Here is a 24,208-nt window from a genome sequence, read left to right on the forward strand (position 1 = left end):
ACAACGGCACAAGCGAGAAGCTGCAACAGAAACCCTATGTCCCACAAAGCTGAAAATACTTATTACCTGGCCCTTTACAGAAAAAGTTACCACCCTTCAGGGCATGGAAGCTGAATCCTGACCGCCTCTATTTAAAGCCTAACGTTTGTTAATATTACTCACTTATTAACTGTGTTGTGTGACCTTGACCAGATTACTTAACCACTCTGCCAAAAACCTCAGTTTCCATAGCTGTAAAATGAGGTCAATAACAGCACCCACCTTACGGGGTCACTGCGAGTTGTGAATTAATAATACATGCAAAGCACCTGAAACAGTCCTGGGCACAGAGTGAGCCACTATTGAACACCGGCTGGAACCATCATCCCTTCTTGCTCCGGAACATGTTTTCCAACTGAAATGCCACCAAGGTGGTTAGACTTCAAACTAGCCCCACAAACCTACTCACCAAGGTAGAAGTGAAGAATGAGACAACAAGAAAGGAAAGAAAAAGCAGAATGAAAAGGGGGGAGCAGGGGATAAGAAGTGAAAGGAAAAAGCAGGCAGACCCCACTCAGCACGGACAGTAGGTGGCCTACTCGAAGGGGAAGTATAAATTAGGATAATTTCATCTACACTAGCAGATTAAATAACTTCTGTGGGCTGACTGGATACTAATCACCATGTGGAAGCTGTCTCTAGGGGGGAAAAGTATTCACAATTCCCAGCAAGTGACTTACAAATGAACCGCTGGGTCAAGCCCATTTCCAAGTGGAGAACTTCCTGTATTTTACATTCCTAGACAAATGACAAGCGAGAGTTGTGGCACACTCTGCATCTTGTGATCCATGTCTAGTAGCTATTTAAAAGGAAACCATGTGTGTAAGGACCCTGTGCAGCCCAGGAGCCCCTCCTCGGGCCCCTCAGAGGAGGCCAGGGGTAAGCAGTCTTAGCCAGGAGTCCTCATTGTATTCAGAATGGCACTTACTTCCAAACGCTAAGAAAAAACCCTGTTCCCATAAATAGAACACGAGCTCATTCACCAAAAATGGACGTGCGTGGCAACTGGGAGGTAAACATGGTGTTAATAGAAGAGACACTTAACCTGCTACCGAGGTTGGGAAACGCTCTTTCCCAGGGCTCTCATCTGGAATATCTTCTCTACGCAAAGCTGAGTTCCTGCTGTTTCCATGTATCTTTACAAATTGCACTGTTTCCTTTCTTCAATTATTATTTCAAAACTCTAGACACTTCCCCCACCCCCAAAAGAATTGTTGTAACACTCACAACTGCACCAGAAACAACTCTCTTTATTCTTCCAGTCCAACCTTGATCCCTCTAATCCTCACTACTGCTTTGGTTCATGCTTACAGTCAATCTTCCCTGCAGAGGCTAAACACACATACCAAATATGTTCAAAAGACGTGATGGAGAAGCATGACATGTAAAACCTTAAAGAAAGAAGAGACATTATTACCCAAGTGATTTCTACCAATTGTGCAGGAAAGGCAGAGTGATTGAAAGCAATCTCCCAGGACAGCAATTAAGATGCTCCTGAGTAGAGGCAAGTTGAAAACACTCACTGAGAATGAATCTGCTGGGACAGTCCTACGGAAGGCTTCGGCTTGAGGGTCAAGGTCATCTGGGCCACAGGACTGACTCTTGGAAGAGTGTCTGCCTTCTTAGACGAAGTGTGCTTTGCTGCTTGCTCAGGAGGGACCCAGGAGGAAGCAGCCGCAAGACTCTGCCCTCCAAAGCCTGGGGATGAGGTGTCCTGGGCAGCTGCTGTCTCACAGGCTTTGCCCTTGGTCCCCGGTTTACACACACAGAGTTGAGGCCGGAGACACATCCCTCCATTCTGGCATGGTGGAACACAGCTTGCTGCAGGGAGACAACAGAAGACACAACTCTGAAGAAAAGCATTGGAGACTTAATAAGTCCTTCCAAGGGCTTTTAACATCAGCACCAGAACGCTCTCCAATAAAATAAAACCTTACTTAAAGACATGATGACAAGGACAACAATGATGACAATGATAGCTAATATTTATTAATGGCTTCCCAGGTGCCAGGCGGTTCTAACACGTATCGACAAATTGAACGCCACCCCCCTCCCCAGCAACCGCGGTAAGGAGAGGTTTTATTTTGCCTGTTTTACTGATGAGGAAATAGACACAAGGGTTATGTAATTTGCCAAAGGTCACACAACTATGAGTAAATAGAAGAGCTGGGACTTGAATCCAAGTGAACTGGCTCCAACATCATCTTTCTTTTGTTTTTGCTTTTGTGTGTGTGTTTTTCAACGTCATCATTCTTAACCACTTCATTAGAGTTGCCTCTCAGAAATGCATCAGAAGCAATGGAAAACTTAAGAAAATGCTTTGCCTTTCTTTTTAAATTGTGCTCAGTGGCTTAAGTTTAAATTTCAGGTACCCCAATAAGATGTGATAAGCCCAAGTCCAATCCCCAACCCCAAAAAAGTGCTACAAATTTCATCCTGCATAAGCTATCGGAGCCTGGAGTGACTGACTCAGAAATGCAGACTAACTCACTTTTTTGTTTTTACATGACTGAAGGATACAGAGGTTGAGAATCATCCAAGATACACTTTTATACTTCTGTTTTCAAAAAGCCAGTGCCCTGTACACCATTCCTAATCTTACAATGAAAGGCAACCAAGAAGAAGCAAGCCCTTTATCTCCTATTTGCTAGGATGCACATACTCGGAATCACAAGACTTGTGGCCAGAGTTTCAAAGTCAGCGGGGCTACGGGTCATGGGTAAGTGGGTTTCATCACAGGCAAGGTCCCAGAGAAGTTGAGATGTTACCGACTTACATTTCATTAGGTTAATGTTATACAGGCTGATGGACAGGATTCCTTCAGTTTATGTGTCCAAATGCACTCATTTACACCAACTGATTTTGTTATCAGTCCACTTTTGACTTAAATTAAACCCTTGGTCCTCAAGCAGATCATACTACTACAACGCCCATAAAATGAAATGCCAGATTCAGTCCATAAACATTTACAAAATAGATGAGGGATATGAACAAGAGGAAGCTTAACTATGGATGAGCCAAATGACCAAGACCTAAAAGCCCTTTAACCTCCTGATTTTCTATAAAAGAGAGAAGCAGCTTTCTCATCTTCCTACAATATGATTCCCATTAGTTATAGAAAATAATGATAAGAAATGACTGCCAAGTGTCAGAATAGGCTGACAAACTTTCCAAAAGTGGGAAGGGATTCTTAAAAAGCAAAGAAAAATGCAACCAGTTCCCTAGGTGACCTTAGCTTGTTATTTAACCTTAACCTCTGTACCTATACATGTTTGGGGGCAGGAGGGCAGTAACTGCTTGTTCTAAAACGGTCCCCAAGAGCTCTTCCCAAATTAGGCTTCTAGAATTCTAAGTCCAAAACTATGCACTCCCAGGGTTCAGGATTCTAATTTATCAGCATTTTCCGGGCCAACCAATGATCATTGGGTCCCTACTCGGCCATGGTTATTTATGGAATGTCACAGAAATGGAAATGGGCTCCACCCAGAGAGAACAGAAGTGGCCACGAGGGAGGACAGGACGGGGCTTTCAGAGCTGAGCCTCTGCCAAAGATCACCCCCCCAGGCACTTTCATGTATACATTCTCTTCATGCTTTCAATTAGAAACATGTTTCATTTTAACATCTGAGAATGATTTCCACTTCTCCTCCCTTCCAAGGTGTGCTGCAAATGTCCCCTCATCTACCAGGAAGGCTGCACAGAGCAGCGTACGAAAGTTGGTACCCAGATGGGGGCAAATCATGAAATTTTCCAAAATACCACTGAGGATATACAACCAGAACCTGTCTTTAGGAGGACAAAGAGGGATTCGAAGCATCAAAGGGTAGAGATTTTTTAACTCTACAAATTTGGTAGCATGTGAGAGGCAGGGAAAGAATAATATAAAGACCTTAAACTTATAAAAACTTTCTACCATAAGAGAAAGAATATGTTATATAGTGGTGTGACTATATATGATACCACCCTTCTGCAGTAAATGTTGAGAGAACAATAACACGGGGGCACCTGGGTAGCTCAGTCGGTTAAGCATACAACTTTGGCTCAGGTCATGATCTCACGGTTCCTGAGTTCGAGCCCTGGTGGAGCTCTGTGCTGACAGCCTGGAGCCTGCTTCGGATTCTGTGTCTCCCTCCTTTTCTGCCTCTTTCCCACCTGTGGTCTCTATCCGTCTGTCTCTCTCTCTCAAAAATGAATAACCATTTAAAAAAAAAAAAAAGAATTAAAAACAAAAAAGAATAAGGAGAATGACAATTTTCCCTTCCACCTAACCCCCCATAGGCTCTGACAGCAGCTTCCTGGAGCATGCAGACAGGAGGGGCTGGCTGGACCTGGGTCAGGGAAGGGAGGGGTGGGACAGAGTCCCTCAATGCCAAGGTAAGCCCCTCACCTGCCATGAAAAGAAAAGCAAACCTCATGTCCTGCAACCACATTTTATCAAGCCGTTTTTCCTAGGAAATCGGGACTCCATGTCGTTGTGGTTCTCGTGTGGCACTTGCTAAAGTGTGGTGCTTGGACCAGCGGCGGCAGCCGCCAGAAGCACTTCAGAAGTGCACAATCTTCCATTGCCCCAGGTCTGAATTCTTGCTGTGATAAATATGCTTGTTTTATGTTGCTGCCCTTTTATTTTTAATGCATAAAAAAAAAAAAACTTCCCATGTGACCAAATTCTCAAGATGATTATGGGTCCCTTCCAAAAGTTTATATATTGTCATCATCTACTTCATGGCCAATGCAAAAATTTGTAGGCACTTATGAGAAAACTGTTATTCTAACCGAAGCAATGAACTATGTGGAAAATTATAAATAAATGTTACAGAAGTATTTTAAAACCACTTTTTCCACCAGTCGATTCTGCATTTGCCCAGCCACAAGTAGTTCAACACAATAAGTAAACACTACATCAAGATATTATCAGTGGGGTGGGCAGTGGTTCTCAGGCTTTGCCACACATTAGAATCACTTGGGGAGCTTTTAAAACTCTCAAAACCCAGGGCTGACACCAGCCTCTGAATCAGAATCTCTGGGGGAGGGGATCAGACATCAGTTTAGGTTGCTTTTGTCTTTGTTGTTGTTGTTGTTTTTCTTAAACTCTCCAGGTGATTGCAACATGCAGCCAAACTTGAACAAAATCCTAATCCAGACTTGCTGACAGACTGGGTTTCATAAAATGCAGCTCTTTGGATTTTTTTTTCTCCTTTGTTCAAAAACTTTCAACCCAAGTTAGCTGCCCGTGAGATACATTAAAGACCCCCTGCACCTGGCCCAAGCCCCCCTTCCACCCTCACTGCCCCCTGCCCATCCCTACAGAAGCCCACCACTCCCCACCTCTGCACATGGTGCCCTGTCCCAAAACACATCTCCCAAGCTCGTGTTCATGTGAAACCACCTCCTCCTCCATGAAGTCCTTCTCAAATGCCCACCGGCCCCACCGTGATCTGTTGGACACCTGAACTCCTGTCCCCTTTTACCTTTCACATCACAGTCCCTATACTCTGCCACATGTCATTAATGATCTCAACAAGTTCTCTTATGTCCTGAATGAGATTATAAACTCAGGTCCATTAATTGGCTTACGTAGAACTTCCAGTACCCTAGGATGGGAGCTTTAACCTCATCTTGGTCCACTAACTGGTGTGAAAGCAGAGCCACACCTTTCCAAAGGATGCTGGGAGTTGACGACATCTGAAAAGGGAATACAATCAGTGGGCTCCTAATCCGTTCCATGATGACGTCTACACCTCCAGACTCCATTTGCAAGTTGCATCTTCGATCAAATCTCCAATCCTCCAAAGATGTTTTTAAACACAAATTAATATTAAAATACACTCTGCTAATGTAGAAGATCTGTAGTGGCATTAAACAATCTGCAGTTAAAGAAACCATCTCAGAAGCCCAGATCTGATGTATTCTAGAAGTTTGAAGGGATAGGACACTCTTAATCAAGCTGGTCAAGGATGAACAGAAGAGAACATCACAGGGCGCCTGGGTGGCTCAGTAGGTTAAACATATGACTTCGTTCGGTGCAGGTCACGATTTTGTGGTCCTTGAGTTCAAACCCCACACTGGGCTCTGCTCTCACAACTCAGAGCCTGGAGCCTGCTTCAGATTCTGTATCTCCTTCTCTCTCTGGCCCTCCCCGACTCATGCTCTGTATCTCTCTCAAAAATAGATAAACATCAAGAAAAAAAGAAAGAGAAGAAAAATCACAATGCACTGGTAGAAACTGTGACAAGTTACTAAACTTCCAGGGCAAAAGCATGTTAAGAAGATTAGCCTAAGAGGTTCAGATGCAGCGGAAACAACAAAAGAGCTTCTGCAAGCTTCTGCACACAGAGATAGCTCAGAGAACTGCAGACTGTTCCCTGAGCATTCACCTGATACTAAGCTGAACAGGGCAGAACACCATGAGGCCAAACTCCCCAGGACCTGTAAGGTGCAAATTCCCAATCCTGACCTGCCAAAGTCAAGACATTCAGTACAGTCCCCAGAATTAAACCCCTTTTGTTTATTAAAGTTTATTAATTTTGAGAGAGAGAGGGAGAGGCAGAGAGAAAATCCCAAGCAGGCTCCACACCATCTGTGCAGAACCCAGTATGTCAGATGCTTAACCAACTGAGCCACCCAGGTGCCCCCAGAATCAAAGCCCTTTAAAGAGAATAGCAAACCTGGATATCAAAATCAGGCAAGAAGAGTACATGAAAAGAAAGCTAACACACAAATCAGTTAAGGATACAGGCACAAAATACCTAAGTAAAATATTATTTCAGAAACAGAAAAGCAAGCAGAACTAATACCAAAAATATAAGGATGGCTTTAATGTCAACAAATCTGTCTATGGAATTTCCCATGTTAGAACATTAAATGAGAATTTATCTCAATGAATGCAAAACAACTTCCAATAAAATTCATCACTTACTCCTAGTAACAAACAAAACTTTAGCCAACTAGAAATACAAGGGGATTTCCTTGTTCTGGTAAATAGGACCTACAGCAAATCCCACAACAAACAGCATACCAAAACATACAGTAAATACTACGAGGAAACTGTAGAAGCATTCCTATCAAAGTCAGAAACAAGTCTAAATGCCTATAATAGCCTCTAATAATTGATGTGGTATTGTAGTGTGCAGCTAATAGGACAAAACAAGAAAAAGAAATAAAAGGTCAAAGAACTGGAAGGAAGAAACAAATCTATCGTTATTTTCAATTTAAGTGTCTACATAAATGATTGAAAAGACTGTACAAATTATTTTAAGTGATAATGTGGCACTAGTTTAGAGACAGAGAAACAGGTCAATACAATATAACATAAAACTTACAAACAGACTAAAATATGGAGTTGTGCAAGGTGATGGAGGAGATATAATAAACGGGTAGAGAAACAATGGACTACTTAGTGGTGTCGGAAAATAGGCATTCAACTAAAAGAATTAAAATTAGATCCCTCCAGGTGCCTGGGTGGCTCAGGTGGTTAAATGTCTGACTCTTGATTTCAGCTTAGGTCATGATCTCACATCTTGTGAGTTCGAGCCTGGGGTTAGGCTCTGTGCTGGAGGTGCAAGTGTTAGCAAAGATTTAGGGAAATGGGAACTCAATTAAATACTACTATGTACTGCTCACAGGATATATTTTATACTCACCTCTGTAAAAAGCAATTCAGCAACAGTTAGTAAGGTTCTAATGTGAAAACCCTAATACCCAGCGATTTTACTTCTCTGCTGTCATGTGCTCAAGGAGACACATACAGGTATGTCCATGGCACACCAGTAACAGTAGGAAAATACTGATATCGATAAACTGTATTATATTCATACAATGAAATATTACACAGCAGTTAAAATCATGACCCATATCTGCATCTAGCTCCATGGAGGGATCATGAAAATAACATTCACTGAAGAAAGTAAATTATATGATGATACTTTGGAATACTATTTTTTGTATGATTGTAATAACTGTCCGTGTAATCTTTTAAACATATAAAACAATGCCAGTCATTTTTAATAGACCTATGAAATCAACAAAAACATAAAAAATTATGTACCACATTCACACGAAATCCATGACAGTGATCACCTCTTGGAAAGAAGTAGAACACTGTAAGAGAAGAAAATAAATCACTTTACTGGCCCTTTTTTTTTTTTTCCTTAGAAGACAGATGGGCAGGAGACAGACAACAAGGCTACTTAGCTCAGCTGTGCACAGTACCTATATAGGGATTTACTACTCTACCCTTTGTACTTTTCTGTGTATTTTTCTATTTTTTCAAAATCGAACTAATTTTTAAAAGCAATCCCGCAAAGGCAATTGAGAATTGAAGCAGCTAAAACATGTTCCTTAATCACAGTGGTGCCAACAGGTGGTTCTAACAGGTATGAGGCAGGTCAGTGTCAGAAAGCACCACCATGACCAGGATGAACTCAGTCCACAAACCCTAAGCTTGCAGAAAGCCAACGTCAAGACGTGGGTGAGGAGGATACACAGAGAAATCCTACTCTGTCCTGGCTGCCAGGTCGGTCTTCTGAAAAACCCCTTTCATCATTTGAAACAAATTCTCAGATTTCACCCCAAACAAATACTCTCTGATTTCTTCCATATTTGAATCCAACTCCAGTTGACAAGCTGATCCTTAAGTTCTTTAAAAGTTTGGTAATTGTATTTTTAGGAAGTAACCCATGCCCTGAAGCTCAGCCTCTATTGCTTTTAATTCTAAAAAAGTAACTCTTAGTTATATTTAAAACCCATCCCAGCCCACACAGGGCCAACAGTGTGACTATCTCTGCCCCTTGCTTTTCTCTCCAAACAAGTTGTAGCATGTCTACCACATGTGTCCCGCGGAGAAATGTGAGTCTAACTGTGTCTTCTGTGATCAGAGACAGCAGGTGAGAAATGGCTTTGCTGTGTGTGTCTTCACAGTAATTCCCAGCTGCCCTTTGAAGTTATTCAATAACACTAAGTGATATCAGATCACAAGAAACATAGCATGAGGTCACACATCTTGGTCTAACTCTGTCTGCTCCTTGTACCAAACCCAAATAAATGCTGGGCTTGCCTCGCAAATGTCTCCGGGTCAGCTTCCTCCAAAATCCCTCATGAGCAAAAAATATTAGCATAGCATCCCCATGCCTTTTCTATCCAGCCTTATGCAATAATGAAGAATTCCACATCACCGAATTTTGTACACAGGTGAACCAAGCACCAACACGTATAGTAACCCTTAGGGGGTTTGATCGTTAGGAAAAGCCACGTGAAATACTTTAGGGGTGGGTGGGTGTGTGTGTGTGTGTTCATGTTCTCTCTCCAAGTCAGGCTATCAAGTAGCATAGGCTTTCTCCCCACTCTCTCCTACCCGGTTTGCTTTTGTAATCTACCCCCGATCCCAAGTGACAACTTAACCAAGCAGATAGTCAGATGGTTGTGCAGACAGTCTGCACCAATTATATGGAATGCAAGTCACAAAGGTTGTGTGTGGAATTTCCTGGCTTTTTCAGGAGTTTAATGCCTTTGTGTCAAGTACGGAGCTGCCATCTGCCTAATTCCCCAGGAGCTGTGTTCTGCAAGGTTGAGGTTCTGGAAGCCTGAGCTCAGCAGGAGTAGCTTGTTACTATGTGATTTAATTTAAAATAGGTCGTCAACTGAGGCCAAACACACTCCTCCCAATGCCATCAATAACTGTGAAATCACTCATGGAATAGAACATAATTAAGTCGTAAGTCATGTAATGAAAAACCACCAGCAGTTTTTCTGGGTTCTGTTTCTGGTCTTATTACTGTCGTTTTATTAACATTTCTTAACTTTTTCTTTTTTTAAGTCCGTGAGAAAAGAAAAGAAAACAAAGTTAAAGATCTACAGTTTAGACTATATAAACATTTAATTAAAAATAGCAAAAGGAAGAGAAAAACCAGAAAAATATTTTCAGAAAATGCTATTATATAGAAAGAATAAAAGTCTTTAACAAGTTAAAGCCAAAAACTGAAGAAGAAAAAAAAAAAGGACAAAAATAGACAAGAGAACAGAAGAAAATGCAATTAGTAAAAAAACTTGTGGGGTAATATCCAAATTAATCAAGTCATCAAAAGAAATGCAAACTAGGGGCCCTTGGGTGGCTCAGTTGGTCAAGCATCCGTCTCTGATTTTGGCTCAGGTCACTGTTCAGGGAGTTCGAGTCCCGCATCAGGTTCTGCGCTGACAACATGGAGCCTGCTTGGGATTCTCTCTCTCCCTCTCTGCCTCTGCCTCTCTCAAACATAAATAAATGAACTTAAAAAAAAAAATAAATGCCAACTAAAACAAGGAGATACAATATTTGGCTAGAAGTCACATAAAAGTATTAATACAAAGTACCACAAAGGTGGTAGTAAAATGGCACAAGCCTTTTAAAAAGCAGTTTAACACCATGTTCCAAATATTTCAGTAGCCTCATTTCTAGAAATTTACTCTAACAGTAGTCAAAGAAGGAAATCACTATGCACATACATATGTCAGCTGTCCACAGCCGTGTTATGTATGCTAACGAAAAATTCAAAAGAAGCATCCAGGTTGAGTCAAGTACAGTATTACAACCATTCAAAATTAGAATTGTAATGTGACACTAAGCTTTTTTAAATGTTAATACTGTTCATGTGAATTAAAACAGGCTTTTGTTAGTTATCAATCACCTTCTCTAATGGTATAATTTTATTTTGTGCACTAATGCTAGCACGTATGTATGATAAATACAAGTTTGTGACAAATCTTTGGTTTTACAGACGAAACTATTAGGCACATACAGAGTACGATTATAATTGACACCTTTAGGTTCACTGGAAGACCATCCATTTCTAAATAATAAATCTATAATGTGTTTTAATCCTATCATATTATCTTTTTCACTCATTCACACAGTAAGACCTCCCCCCTTCTATGCTAATATTATGCTAAAAACTGGATAAAAAGATGGAGGAAACAAACCTCCTGCTCTCAAGGAGATCAGAGTCCAGTAGGAAAGACATTAAAAAAAAAAAAGTCATTGTACCGTTATGTGCTAGAACAAAGGCATAGAAGGCATGAGAAATGAGGGGTCCTCAATGGGTAAATGACAAATATTTTGATTTATCATATCCAAGGGACTACAAAGGATACAAAGAATTCTTAGAATGGTTTGTTTCCTTGAGGACCAATGAAATCCGCCTGCCCAAGCTCACCTACTGATGGAAAGCAGATGAAGCTCGGCTCTGGAGTCACACTGATCGGAGTCCGGACCACCCCAACCCCACGCCCTTGCTGTGTGCCCTTGGGTCCATTGCCAAGTTTGACCTGCACTTTGGTCTTTCACTGAAACAAATACCGAGTAACAATTTCTGCATTATTTTGCACCAGGCACTGTCATATGCCCTGTGACTAGGACTGCACACAAGAAAATGCCATCTGTGCCCCATGAGACTCATTGCCCAGACAGAAGACTGACAGGAACAGTGATTATTATTATAAGCATTGTGGAAAGAGCATGGTGCACAGTGGGGGCCAGCCCATATGGGATTTAGGTTATTAGGAAAGACTTCCCTGAGATCATCAAGTTAGGATCAGACCTGAAAGCTGAGAGAAATAAGTAACACAGAGGCCTGGACCTGGAGGGTGGGGCCAAATGTTAGCAATGAAACCTGGCCACAAAGCCATTAAGAAGCAAAACGCAGGATGCCTGGGTGGCTCAATCGGTTGAGCGTACAACTCGACTTCAACTCAGGTCAAGATCTCATAATTGTGAGACGCAGCCCTGAGTCATGCTCTGCACGGACAGCATGGAGCCTGCTTGGGATTCTCTGTCCCCCTCTTTTTATGCCCCTCCCCCGCTTGTATGCGGGCTCGTGCACACTCTCTCAAAACAAACATTTTAAAAAAGCAAAATGCAAATGGACTCTACTAACTCAGGAAGGGCTTTTCGTCAGAGATAAGTTCAGCGGGGTGAGGAAGGAATTACAACATATTCTTAAATGTATGTGTCCAGTATGCCAATCAGTACAATTGAATGGGACCAGCAGAGACCTTATCCTGTAGATGAGGAACACAACACCGAGGCCCATCGTCACCAGTGTAACTTGATGCTTCTCTAGAGGTTCTCATCAATTCAGTAAGAGGCAGAAGAGAGGTGTGCAGTGAGACAGGCTAGCTCCTACACTGCCAGCAAGACTGTCCGCAGGTACAGACTTTCTTTACCACAGTCCGCCATGTTTTAGGATTAAGACTTAGAAACATTCATGTCTGTTTTATCATTCCTTTTTTTTTTTTTTTAACGTTTATTTACTTTTGAGAGAGACAGAGACAGAATGCGAGTGGGTTGGGACAGAGAGAGGAAGACACAGAATCTGAAACAGGCTCCAGGCTCTGAGCTGTCAGCACAGAGCCTGACACGGGGCTCGAACTCACAAGCTGTGAGATCATGACCTGAGCTGAAGTCAGACATTCAACCGACTGAGCCACCCAGGCGCCCCAGTTTTATCATTCCTAACCTAGGAAATGCGATACCCAAACAGATCCACGGCAGGATTACAAGCAATACAGTAGCAAAAAACAGAAACATCCTACCCATAAAACAACAAATGGATAAAAGTCACGGAATGTGGTAAGTCATTAAAAACAAGGTTTCCAAGACCTTTTTAATGATATGGAATAATGCTAATGATGCTAGGCCAAATGAAAAATAAATAAAAAGCTCCTCATCGCCCTAGAACTCGCTCCAATCAGCTTTGCCCCTCTATCTGTCCACTGAATTGGATCCTGTCAGAGTCACCTGTGACCTCTGGGCTACCAAGCTAGGGGCCTTCTCCTTTTCTTGGCCAAGAACAGCAGTGGCCATAGTTGATCTGTCTCTTCTTCCTCATCACCGTCTTCCTTAGCTAAGATGTCACATGCTGCCAGCCCCTCTATGTCTCTCTTTGGCTCTTCCTTCCTTTCTTGACCTCTGTTGAAAGTTTCCAAGGCTTGCTTGGTCCTTGGACCCTTCTCCTGGTGATCTCATCCAGTCCTAAGGCTTTGATTTCCACGGAGACTGTGCCCAAAGTTAGACCTAGGCTTCGTCCTCCTACGTGAACTCCAGATTTCCATGTTCAACTGCCTCAAGAATAGCTCCACATGGAGATCAAACAGACTTCTGAAATTTAGCATAGCTCGATTCCCCTCCCCCCACCCCAAACTCCACATCAGGATCTTCCTTAGCATTCATCTCCTTAGAAGGCAGCGCCATTTGCCAAGTGGCTCACCGCGTGTATTAGTTTGCTGGGGCTGCCCTCACAAACTACCACAAATTGGATGCCTTGAACAACAGAAAGTCATCGTCTCACAGTTCTGGAGACAGGCAGTCTGAAATCAAGGTGGTGGAGGGGTTGGTTTCTTGAGTGATGTGAGAGAATCTGTCCCATTTCATTCCCCTAGTTCCTGGTGGTGTCAGGCGTTCCCTGGCTTGTAGAAGCTGCTATCCCTCTCTGGGTCCTCATGCCTCCCCTCTATGTCTGTCTGTGTGTTTCCTAAGGACACCAGTTCCACTGGATTAGCCACCCCCCTCCACTCCAGTATGACCTCCAATGACAATTTTCTCAAAGAAGGTCACATCCTGAGAAACTGGGGGGTTAGCACTTCAACAAAGGAATTGGGGCAGGGTAGTATTTCAACCCCTAACATGCAATTGTCATACGTGAGTCTTCTCTTTCTCTCATACCACACATCCAGATCCATCTCAAGTCCTGTTAGCCCTGCCTTGAAACACATCCTGAGGGGCGCCTGGGTGGCTCAGTTGGTTAAGCAGCCGACTTGGGCTCAGGTCATGATTTCACGGTCCATGAGTTCAAGCCCCTCATCGGGCTCTGTGCTGACAGCTCAGAGCCTGGAGCCTGTTGCAGATTCTGTGTATCCCTCTCTCTGACCCTCCCCTCTGTCTCAAAAATAAATAAATGATAAAAAAAAAATTAAAAAAAAAAGAAATACATCCTGAATCTAACCATCTCTCACCACCTTCCCTCAAACCCTTCCCTGGGCCACCTTATCCCCTGCACTCTGTGCTCCCCAAGACAGCCACATGACTCCTCTGCTCCAAACCCTCCAAGACTTCCATCTCACTGATACTAAGCCCGTATTTCTATGTCTGCATGTCTCTGCCACCTTTCCCACATCATTTCCTAGAGCTCCTCAAGCACCACACTCCCGTCACACTGGCTTCCCTGTTAGTCCCCACACACGTTTCCACTTGCCCTGGGTGCATCCCACCTGTAACGTTCGTTCTTCCCCAGATAGTCACGGATGCTCCCCACCTGTGTTCGTTCTTCCCCAGACAGAGGCTGCCTTTCCACGTCACTCAGCCTCCCTTGTGATCAGATGCTCCAACACAGCAGCCTCTGGGCCTCTATTCCCATGCTCTGCCTGTTTCTTCAGAGCATTCATCCTGACCTGACATTTAGCTATTCATTGTCTGCCCTCCCACTAAAAGATCAGCTCTACAGGGAGCTGGGCCTAGAAAAAACGTCTGGCTTACAGATGATAATCAATAAACAATTGCTGAATGAATGAACACATGAATGAAGGCTGGAAGAAAACTATACCTAAATGCAAACATGAATTATTTACCTATGAATGGTGAAATTATGTACATCATTAATTTTTTGTTTATACCACATTATGCTTTCCAGATTTTCTAAAGTGGCCTGTTACTTTATTGTATGGCAAAAAGCAACAATGCTTATTTGAAAAGAAATGTTAATTCACTTAAGGGCTTGTTTAAACATGCTTAAAATTTTAAGGGCTGTAATTTCTACAATCTAAACAATATGTGAGACAGAATACCATACACTAGACTTTATGATAACTATACTACATTGCAACTTACGTTTTTACTTTCAAACTTATTCTTAGCATACTACGTACGATTGGGCAATGTGTCTCGTACTATTATTAACACGTGTAATCTGTTTGAAAAGCTGACTTTTTATTTTCATCAACCAAAAATGTTAAACCAGAGATTTTTGCATATCAGAGCAATAAAAAATAAGATTTATAAGGCCAAAACAACTGCCAAATTGGGAACTGAGTATCTGAAACTTGGATCAACATAAAGGGGGAAAAGACTAAGACAGAAAACATTACTCTGATTAGGGAGTGTCACCCAGTGATAAAGAGGCCACTGAAGCCAGACAACCGAAACCAAGCCCCAGCTCAGACAGCAACTAGCTGTGTGTCTTTGGGTAGATTTCTATTACCTTTTTGCATCTCAGTTTTCCCATCTGTAAAATGGGAGTGATAACAAAGTGGGGAGGGGTTTCTCTAGGGATTAATGACTATATTCAAACCACTTAAAACAAGCCTGGTTCAGAGTAGCCCTAGACAGGTGTCAGCTATTGTTATTACCCCATGTACCAAATTCATCCCACATGTGCCCCCAAAATAACCTTTAAGAAAGCTTTTGAGAAGCAGATCTTATCCCTCTCTGGGATATAATCTTATTCCTACCCTTAGAATTTTACATTTACCGAAAACAGCCTTTCCCACTGAATTAAAAATAAGCAGCTACCTTTGTTTTCTTTCTTTCCCACACTTCATCATCCAGAGTAAAGCTGCGGTGACCACAGCAACAGCATCATTAAGCTAAAATATTATATAACCGTTCTCCTATTTACAAACCAATTTTCTGAAGTGAATACAAAATAATAGCTACGTGAGTGACACCGAGCCTTTCAGCGTTACCATTTATTTTGACAGCATTCCTGAAGGTATATTGAGAGGATTATGTGACCAGGATGGGAACACCCAGGAGGACACATACTCCAAGCCATGCCCAGAGCCTCTCCCTGCTAAAATAAAAATACTCGCGAATGTCACTAATGCCTGAGTGTCACTGCAGAACACAGACATTTGACAGGCTGTGGACACAGTCCCTGCTACAGAGACCACAACCATTAGGCTCTCCCACCCTGAAGAGAACGACAGTTGAAGCCTCACCGTGAACACAATGCCATTCCTCCCAATGGAAGGAAGCTGCACGGAAGATAATGCTCTTTGTAAACAATCAGTCCCCTGGCCACTAGCTCTCTTATGGTGAAATGGGATAGAGGTATTTTAGAATTGAAGCTGAAATAGAACCATGGACTCCAACGGCTCAGCGAGCAGCTGAAAGGAATACCCAAAGCTCTCTTTTCAAAACCTTTATATATAAAATTTAAAACTGCTTAAAGAGCATGCTCATTTGCAACATCCTTCAAATGGAGAAATTAGTCTAGCAGCTCCTTTTACCCATAGAGTGGGCCTACCTTTCTAAATGCATTTAAATTGTCTTTTAATGTAATTGATCTCTAAAATCTCTTCTATAAATGGTAACCTCTGATCTCAAGTAAAAACTGCATCATCAGTAAACAGAGCGACATTTAAATAATTATTAAAAGCAAGGAGTATTTTTCTGTTAGAAGTTGTCAGCTCTATTTCCTTCTAAAACACTACACAAACTTATTAAGTGCATGATGATAACTGAGTGTTACTCTTCCCAAATTCTTAATGCTTTTGTTTTTCGGAAAGTAAATGGTCACAGAAGTTTTTAAAGATTTAATCCAAGTAATTCTTTTCATTGTTCAAAATAGCCGTGAATAACCAACTTATATCAATAATCATTTGTCTCTGTTTTCTTAAAAAGTAGAACTGCTAAACTTTCTAACCAATTCTGGAAAAACAGAATGAGAATAAGGCAATTTTCCACAATTCTGGAGTCAGATTTTAATAAAGCCGTGAAAAATACAATAATCATGAATTTCGCACAACTGCATGTTTAACAAATGGACCACGGAGTCATTTATTCTTAAACCACAATCTCCCTAGAAATAGTGCATTCCTAGTACCCATTTTTTGTCTTTTTCTTAGATTTCTTTCCATTGGTCGTCACCAGCTCATACTGCGATTAAGAGCAGGCTTCTGTGGAGTGGGCGTGAGGAAAAGAAGAGAAAAAAAGACTATTGTGTTCTTGATGGTAGCTAGTCTCTACAGAGGGTCCCCAATAATTCCATCCCGCCACAGCAGCAAATGCAGCTCCTCCCCTTAAATCTGAGCTGGGTCTATGACTGTTCCATCAAAGAAATGCAGAAGTACCATTCTAAGACCTCTGAGCCCAAGCATGAAAAACGTCAGGAAGCAACATTTCTTCCACCTTGGAACACAGCCACCATTTATGGGGAAACCCAAGCAACCACATGGAGAGACCCATATGGAAGAGAACTGAGGCCCCCAACCAACAGCCCCTGCTGAGCTCCCAACCACCACAGCCAGCATCCAACATCATCTTGCCAGCCACATGAGTATTCTATCTTGGAAGCAAAGCCACTTGCAACCACCCAAGCTGATGTTACATGGTACAGAGACAAACTGTCCCTACTGAGCCCTACCAGATTGGAAAATCATGAGTCAATAAATGTTTGTTTTAAACCACATAGTATGAAATGTTTGTTCAAAAGCCCTAGTTGGGTAATTGGTCTTGCAAAAATACACTGGAGAAAGTCTTCCTTAAGAAGAGTCACCCTATCTCATTCCAGGGCTTCTGTTAATTCGACCATGCTCAATTACCCTGCATGAACGCTTAAAACTGTGCTTGTGTGATCAAGTCTTCTTAGTAAAAACTAGCACAGATGTGATTAATAATCCCATGAATCCTACAAAGCAGGGAGAAAGTCCAGCATAGACCTCCATATCTACACATTCTCAAGCACTGCATAGGATCAAATAAATACAAAGCCAGCTTTTAATGTTTGCCTGACCAAGTTACCAGGTACAAAAAAAAAAAAAAAAAAAAAAATCGTCCTTGATAATAATTGCCACAACTGAGTACTATTTCACAAATTGTGTTATATTTTATCACCATTTTATAAATAATGTAATAAATAAAAAACAAAAAAACATTGATTGTATGCTTCAAATGGGTGGACTATATGGTATATTACATCTCAATAAAGTTGTGTAAAACAAAATCTCCATCCCCATATAAGGCAATTCCCTTAAACAATTTATAAAACTCAAGGAAATCTATGACAACAGATAAACTGGCCCAGCTGTAGCCAAAGCTTAAGTCATAGACTCTCAGAGTAAGGGGGAACTTCATCCAAGGATTAAAATTCCTCTACGATCTCTCTGCCTAAGTCAAGCACCTCCAATAAAGATCTCCACCCTGCCAACATCCCAGGCCTTCTTTGTACATTCTATCTTACAAAGACTTTTCCTCATATTGATTTAAAACCTATCTTCCCGTAGCTTCCATTCATTGACTCCTCCTTCCCCAGTATTTGAAGAAAGCTCTACCATACTGCCTGTGAACTCCTTCCTCCTGACTCCATATACTCATTCCTGCCGCTACTCCGCATGTGGGCACTGTTTCAAGTTTCTCCATCAGCTGGTTATAGCAGGTCTCAGTAACGAAGAGCATGAGCTTTGGAGTCAGAATCCCTTGGTGTAAATCTGAGTTCCATCTCCTACAAGCCAGATGACCTTTAGCCAGTTACTTAACCCTTTTAAGCTTCAAGTTCAACATCTGTAAAATGGGGATAGTAGAAAGAAGTCTCATCTTTTGGGGATGAGCCAGGACGGGAGTGAGTACCTAAGATAAAAATCACATATCGTCAGAATCACCCTTGCATATCTATTTAAGATGGCCAACCTACAGTCTCTCAAAATGTCTTTCTGCATTTGAACAGGTCTCCATTTCTTCATTTAAACACCATCTCTCTCCCTCTGCCAAGTTCATGCAACAAGTCAAGCTCATTAAGTACATGAGTGGTGCAACTCCACTATAAATATAGAAGCCACCTCAATGTTAAGCAGCCAGCACAGGGTCTGGAACCCAAGAAGCCAACAAAATTCTTAGCTTTTACTATTCTATCTATTGTGACTCTAGGAGGAAAGGACAAAATCTAATCTGGTGTTTCTGAAGTGGAGAACAGGGCAGACCTACAAGTGGGCCAGTGCTAAGGCTGTTTTGTGTTTGTTTGGGTTTTTTTTTTTTTTTTAATGTCATGCCCAGGATCTCTTTTTCTGTTTTCAATTATCTCTACTTCCTTCAGTAGGCAAGATGAAGAGGGAAAACCCACAAGAGCACCTGGAGAAGAGAGCCTGGTCCTACCCTTCCAGGTACCCCCACCTAGTACCTATCGGCAGCTGTGTTCGCCATTCAGCTGGAAGTACTCATCCTAATTCCCAGACAGCTCTGACTCATCCTCAGAGGGCAGAAAAGGAGAAGGTGGTTTTGCTGACTCCACCCCGCTGAACGTTAAACACACACATTTTCTATTCACCACTCACAGATGCCTGCCCTATCACCTGCACAAATGTAATTACCTTATTAACTAAAGCTTTGCATTTGTTCAAGACTAGTTAGTGGAGTCACCCAGGTGCACTGTTGAAAACTAAAATTAAACATATCCCACCACACAGCTGTATCACTACACGGTTAAAAAGCTGAAGGGCTATTTCTTTTTTTACGTAACAATTATAGTCATTTGCCTGGTCAAACCATTCAACGACCGAGAGGGACTTCCCACCTGTGACTGATGACAACCTCTGACCAGATGGCAGGGACCACAAGCCACTGGGAGGACACGTCCCTCTGCCATACCGCCATACCCAGCTCTGCACAAACGTCTGAGACTGTAGGAGGAAACGCCTTAAAAAGACCATTAATACAAGACACTTTTTTCCTTTCACTACTTATTTCAGGGAGGGGAAAATATCTGCATTTCTGATAACCAGTGTTCGGTGGCGTTCTGCCACACTCACCTGACCAAGCCCTGGGCAACACGAAGCTATCACCAGATCCGTGTCACTGCCTCAACCACTTCTAGCAAAGTCTACATGACGAGTGGCAAGGGAACACACAGTGCAGTGCACTTTCGCAGAAACCATGAAGTAGACCATTGTCAGCTTGGTGGCTGAGCCCAGTCAAACCTACTGAGTACATACGGGACTGAGCCAGATCCTAATTTACACTGAGTTCTTCATTCCACTTACTGGTTACTCTTTAGGCAAGACATTTCCTCTCCTCATATATTTTAACACCAAAGGAAGGACAACCCAATGAAAAAATACATGTAGGAGGAGAATTAGACCCCACCTGTATCAACATTATATAACCTTAGGCAAGGGCTATAAGTGTGGTCCATGGACTTAGTGGCATACATCACCTGGGATCTTACTAAAAATACAGTTCTTATGCCCTGCCTCAGACATGTGGAACCCAACAATCTGCTCTACCAGGCACTCCAGGTGATTCTGATGCATGAAAAAGTTTGAGAGCCACAGCCATATTTGAGAGTCACTTGTCTTAAGGTACCATGAGCTGTGCAAAAGGCATCTCTGGGGTGACCAGCACTCCATTAGCTGCCAAGTAGTATGGTACTTGGGGCAAAAGGCAGAATCTGGCAATCCCATAATACCACCAGGGTCATGGACATTCTGCACAGTAAGCATCACGGGCCAAGTACAAGGCAGCTCAGGGATTGAAGGTCAAGTGACAGGAAGGATGGGTGGTCATAAAGCACAGATACTGTCCTGACCTGTGGCTTGAAAGATAATAACACTGCCAACTTCAGAATAGTCTGCATCAATGGGCAGCTATGACTTGTTCTGAAAATTGTATAGAAAGTTAAATCCTCCCTTCAAATGCAATTTTACAATGAAAGTATATGAAACAAAGCGGGGGTGAGTGTTTGAGCACCCCTCCTCCCTCACCTTGCTTCTCCTCTCACCTCTTCCCCTTGGCAGCCCCTGACATACTTCAGGAGAAACCTGAGGGCTTCTGAGAGCAGTCTGAAAGGCAGAGTCTACTTATTAAACACACTGATTCCTGAGCCCCACCGGACCCACTGAATTAGAAGAGCTGGGGATGAGCCCTGAGGACCTGTATTTTGCAGTTTCTCCACGTAATCCTGATGACCAGCCCATTAGAACCTCTAAGCAGTATGTGTCTCAGATGAGGGCCCTGAGGTTTTATATCAGAATCATTTGGGGGAGCTTGTTAACCCTGCATATTTTTGGGCCCTTTCCAAGCCCTAGTGACACTGGCTCTCCAGAGCCCAGGCATCTGCAGAGTCAGGGTGGTTCGTATGTGCATCAGGTGTGAGAAGCCCTGTAGCCTGAAGCCAGAGAACAGACTTCATCCCTCTTATTTCCTCAGCCCGCACCAAAGGGTATGGTCTATCCATCTCCCCCACCCAATCTCTTTCAATCTCTCATGCTCTTACCTGAAAATATCAAAAGAACTTATCCTTCCTGACCTCTTCAGGCACGGAGTCCTCTTGGCCAGTCCCTGCGCCTTGACTTCCAGAGCCTGGATGTCCAGTCACATTCTGGGAACAGGAAGGAGGCATGCTTGGGGCCCTCACTCCTTTTCAGTCTTATCCCTTAAGTATGAGAACGGGACTGCAGACAACTAGGCACCAATGAAATGCCACCACCACAATGGTGGGCCGTGGCTGCTCCTTTAGAATCACCTGAGAAATTTTATTAACTACATATCTAGGCCCCGCCCAACCTCACAGATTCTGCCTCAACTGCCTTGGGTGGGGATAGGGCATTGGTATGTTTTAAAGGCCTCTTGGATTATGATGCACAATCAGGGAAGAAAACCCCTATCCAGAGCAGGGCTTCTCAAATGTGACTATGTACAGATCTCATCAAAATGAAGATTTTGATTCGGTTGGTGAAGGTAGAGCCTGGGGCCCCAGATTTCCAGCAGACTCACCAATGACGCTGGGCCATGGATCACATCTTGAGGACAAGGATCACGTGGTTCTCAAACTTTAAAATCACCTGGAGGACTTGTTAAAACAGACTACCAGACCCACCACTCTCATTTCTAATTCCATTTGTCTGGAGTAGGGCCCCAAAGTTTGCATTTCTAACGAGTTCTCAGGTGATGCTTATGCTGATAGCCCAGAAACCCCATTTTGAGAACCATGAAGACCATGGTTTTAAATATCAGTGTACATCAAAACAGTCTGGGGAACTTTCAAAAACAGGTCACCAGGCCTAATCCATAGGAATCTGAGGAAGGAGCTCAAGAAATACAGTTCAACAAGCTTCCCAAGGGCCTAGTGTGGTTCACTAGGCCAGGGACCACACTCAGGTCTAGAATTTGCATCTTGCAAATGCAATAAGCATTTCTGGGACTGACGGCAAACTTTACTGGAAACAGAGTCTGAACGTCACTTCATAATAAAGTACCACCACTGCACACCTAAGATGCTTTCTCATAAGCCACTACCAGGCCCACCACAAGGAAAAAAGAGCAAGGCGCTTGGAACCAGAAAAGTTCCCAGTAACTGGTCTCCTGGAAGCCTTTCCATGGGGTTAGAAAGAAAATGCCATAGAAGCTCTTCTTGGGAACAACATCTATACATATAAGGGAAAGCAACATAACATGGTAGTTAATCACACAGGTATTAGATTCAGAAGACTCAAATTAGGATTCCGGCTAAACTCAACAGGCCTCAATTTCCTCATCTCTGAAATGGGAAAAATGGGATCTCCTTTGGAGGCTGTGGAGAGGACAGGAGATAATGTGTACAATATACTTAGCAGAGGGCTGACACTCAGTAGGATCACAAATACATGATAGTTCTGACAGCAGAGCCATAAGATCCTAGAGTTGGAAGGGACCTCAGCCAATAAAGGAAACTCAAAGAGCAGTAAGAGAGCATCACCTAGGCACCTGTAAGAAATGCTGTATCTCAGGCCCACCTCAGACTTTCTGGATCACAGTCTGCATTATAACACGACCTCCAGGAGATCCCTACACATGTTAATTTGAAAAGCATTGCCCTACACTAACTTGACCAGCTATGGCATCCATCAGTGGTTCTCAACCTTGCCCAGTTGAAATCATCTGCAGAGCTTTAAAAGAAAAAAAAAAAAAGTACTCATGGGGCAACTGGGTGGCTTAGTCGGTTAAGCATCCAACTTTGCCTCAGATCATGATCTCACAGTTCAAGAGTTTGCATCCCACCTTGGGCTTTCTGTGGTCAGCATGGAGCCTGCATCAGATTCTCTGTCCCCCTCTCATTCTACCCTTCCCCTGCTCTTTCGTGCACTTTCTCTCAAAAAAATAAACATTAAAAAAAATACTAATGCGGGCCCCAGTTTTCTACATTACCTGCAAAATCCCCACTCCTGCCTGCCCACCTAGGCTGGCAGGCAGATTTTGTATGGTACGTTGATACTGAGACGGATGTAAAACATTGAACGTGAAAAAAAAAAAAAATACTCATGCAAGGTGTTACCCCTCAGAGAATCTGATTCAACTAACATGGGAGGTAGCCAGAGAACTGGGATTTTTAAAATCTTCCCAAGATACTCTAATGTGCAACAAAGGTTGAGAACCACTAGCACAGAATAAGCGTGCAGGCTCTGGACCCAAATACATGGGGGTAATCCTGCTCTACCACTCACTGGCTGTGTCACCTTGGGCAGGTTACCTACACTCTCTCTGGCCTCACTTTTCTAATCCATAAAATCAGTATCGTGATTGTACCTGTCTCATAAAGACACGAAGAGCATAACATGAGATAAAATCCCTAGAATACAAGCAGACCTGTGCCAGGCACACAGTCAGTTCTCAGTGAATGTTGACTATTGTTAACTTGAGCAGGTGGATATTAGCTTCTACTGAAAGACTTCCAAAGACAAGTAGTCACTTCATGTTTAGCACTTTCCTCCATGGAATACTTGTTAGAAAGCTCTTCTAACAATTATGAGGGCATAGCCACAATCATTCGTGAAAGCCCACTGTCCTTTCCCACAATCCAGCTGTTAAGCACTGTAGTTGAACAGTCCCTGGATAACCCCATACACCACACACACACACACACACACACACACACACGCGCGCGCGCGCGCTCCTCATTGAAGACCCCTGTGTCGGGGCCACCCACTTAGGAATGTGGCCCAAAGGTCCTGGCCTGGGAAGAATGGGTTACTTCAAGCAGCAGGATCGCTTAGCATCAGGCTGCAGGCTCTGCCTCGAATGAGCTGTGTGACCCTGGACCAGTCACAATGCTCTGGGTGTCACTTTCCTCCCCCTTACACAAGGGGGCCCCTGTGGCCCCTGCCAGTGCCACCCTTCTTGGGTTCCATGGGGTCACAAAAGACTGAGTCATGTTTTCACTTCACAGTCTTCAATAGAACA

The 24,208-nt window shown here is 42.9% G+C and overlaps 1 protein-coding gene across 6 annotated transcripts in view; it reads right to left on the reverse strand.

Annotated features, from left to right (window-relative positions):
• The window catches only part of LTBP1 (latent transforming growth factor beta binding protein 1), a 397,389-nt gene that overhangs the window by 350,670 nt on the left and 22,511 nt on the right, over positions 1 to 24,208 (reverse strand). For all 6 annotated transcript variants that reach the window (XM_027033528.2, XM_027033527.2, XM_027033526.2 and 3 more), the window contains exon 3: positions 1,563 to 1,860. In XM_027033528.2, coding sequence (XP_026889329.2) covers positions 1,563 to 1,860 — 298 coding nt within the window. The remainder of the gene's footprint in view (positions 1 to 1,562; positions 1,861 to 24,208) is intronic.

The sequence above is a fragment of the Acinonyx jubatus genome, chromosome A3, assembly GCF_027475565.1.
Source record: "Acinonyx jubatus isolate Ajub_Pintada_27869175 chromosome A3, VMU_Ajub_asm_v1.0, whole genome shotgun sequence".
In the NCBI taxonomy this organism is placed as follows: domain Eukaryota; kingdom Metazoa; phylum Chordata; class Mammalia; order Carnivora; family Felidae; genus Acinonyx; species Acinonyx jubatus.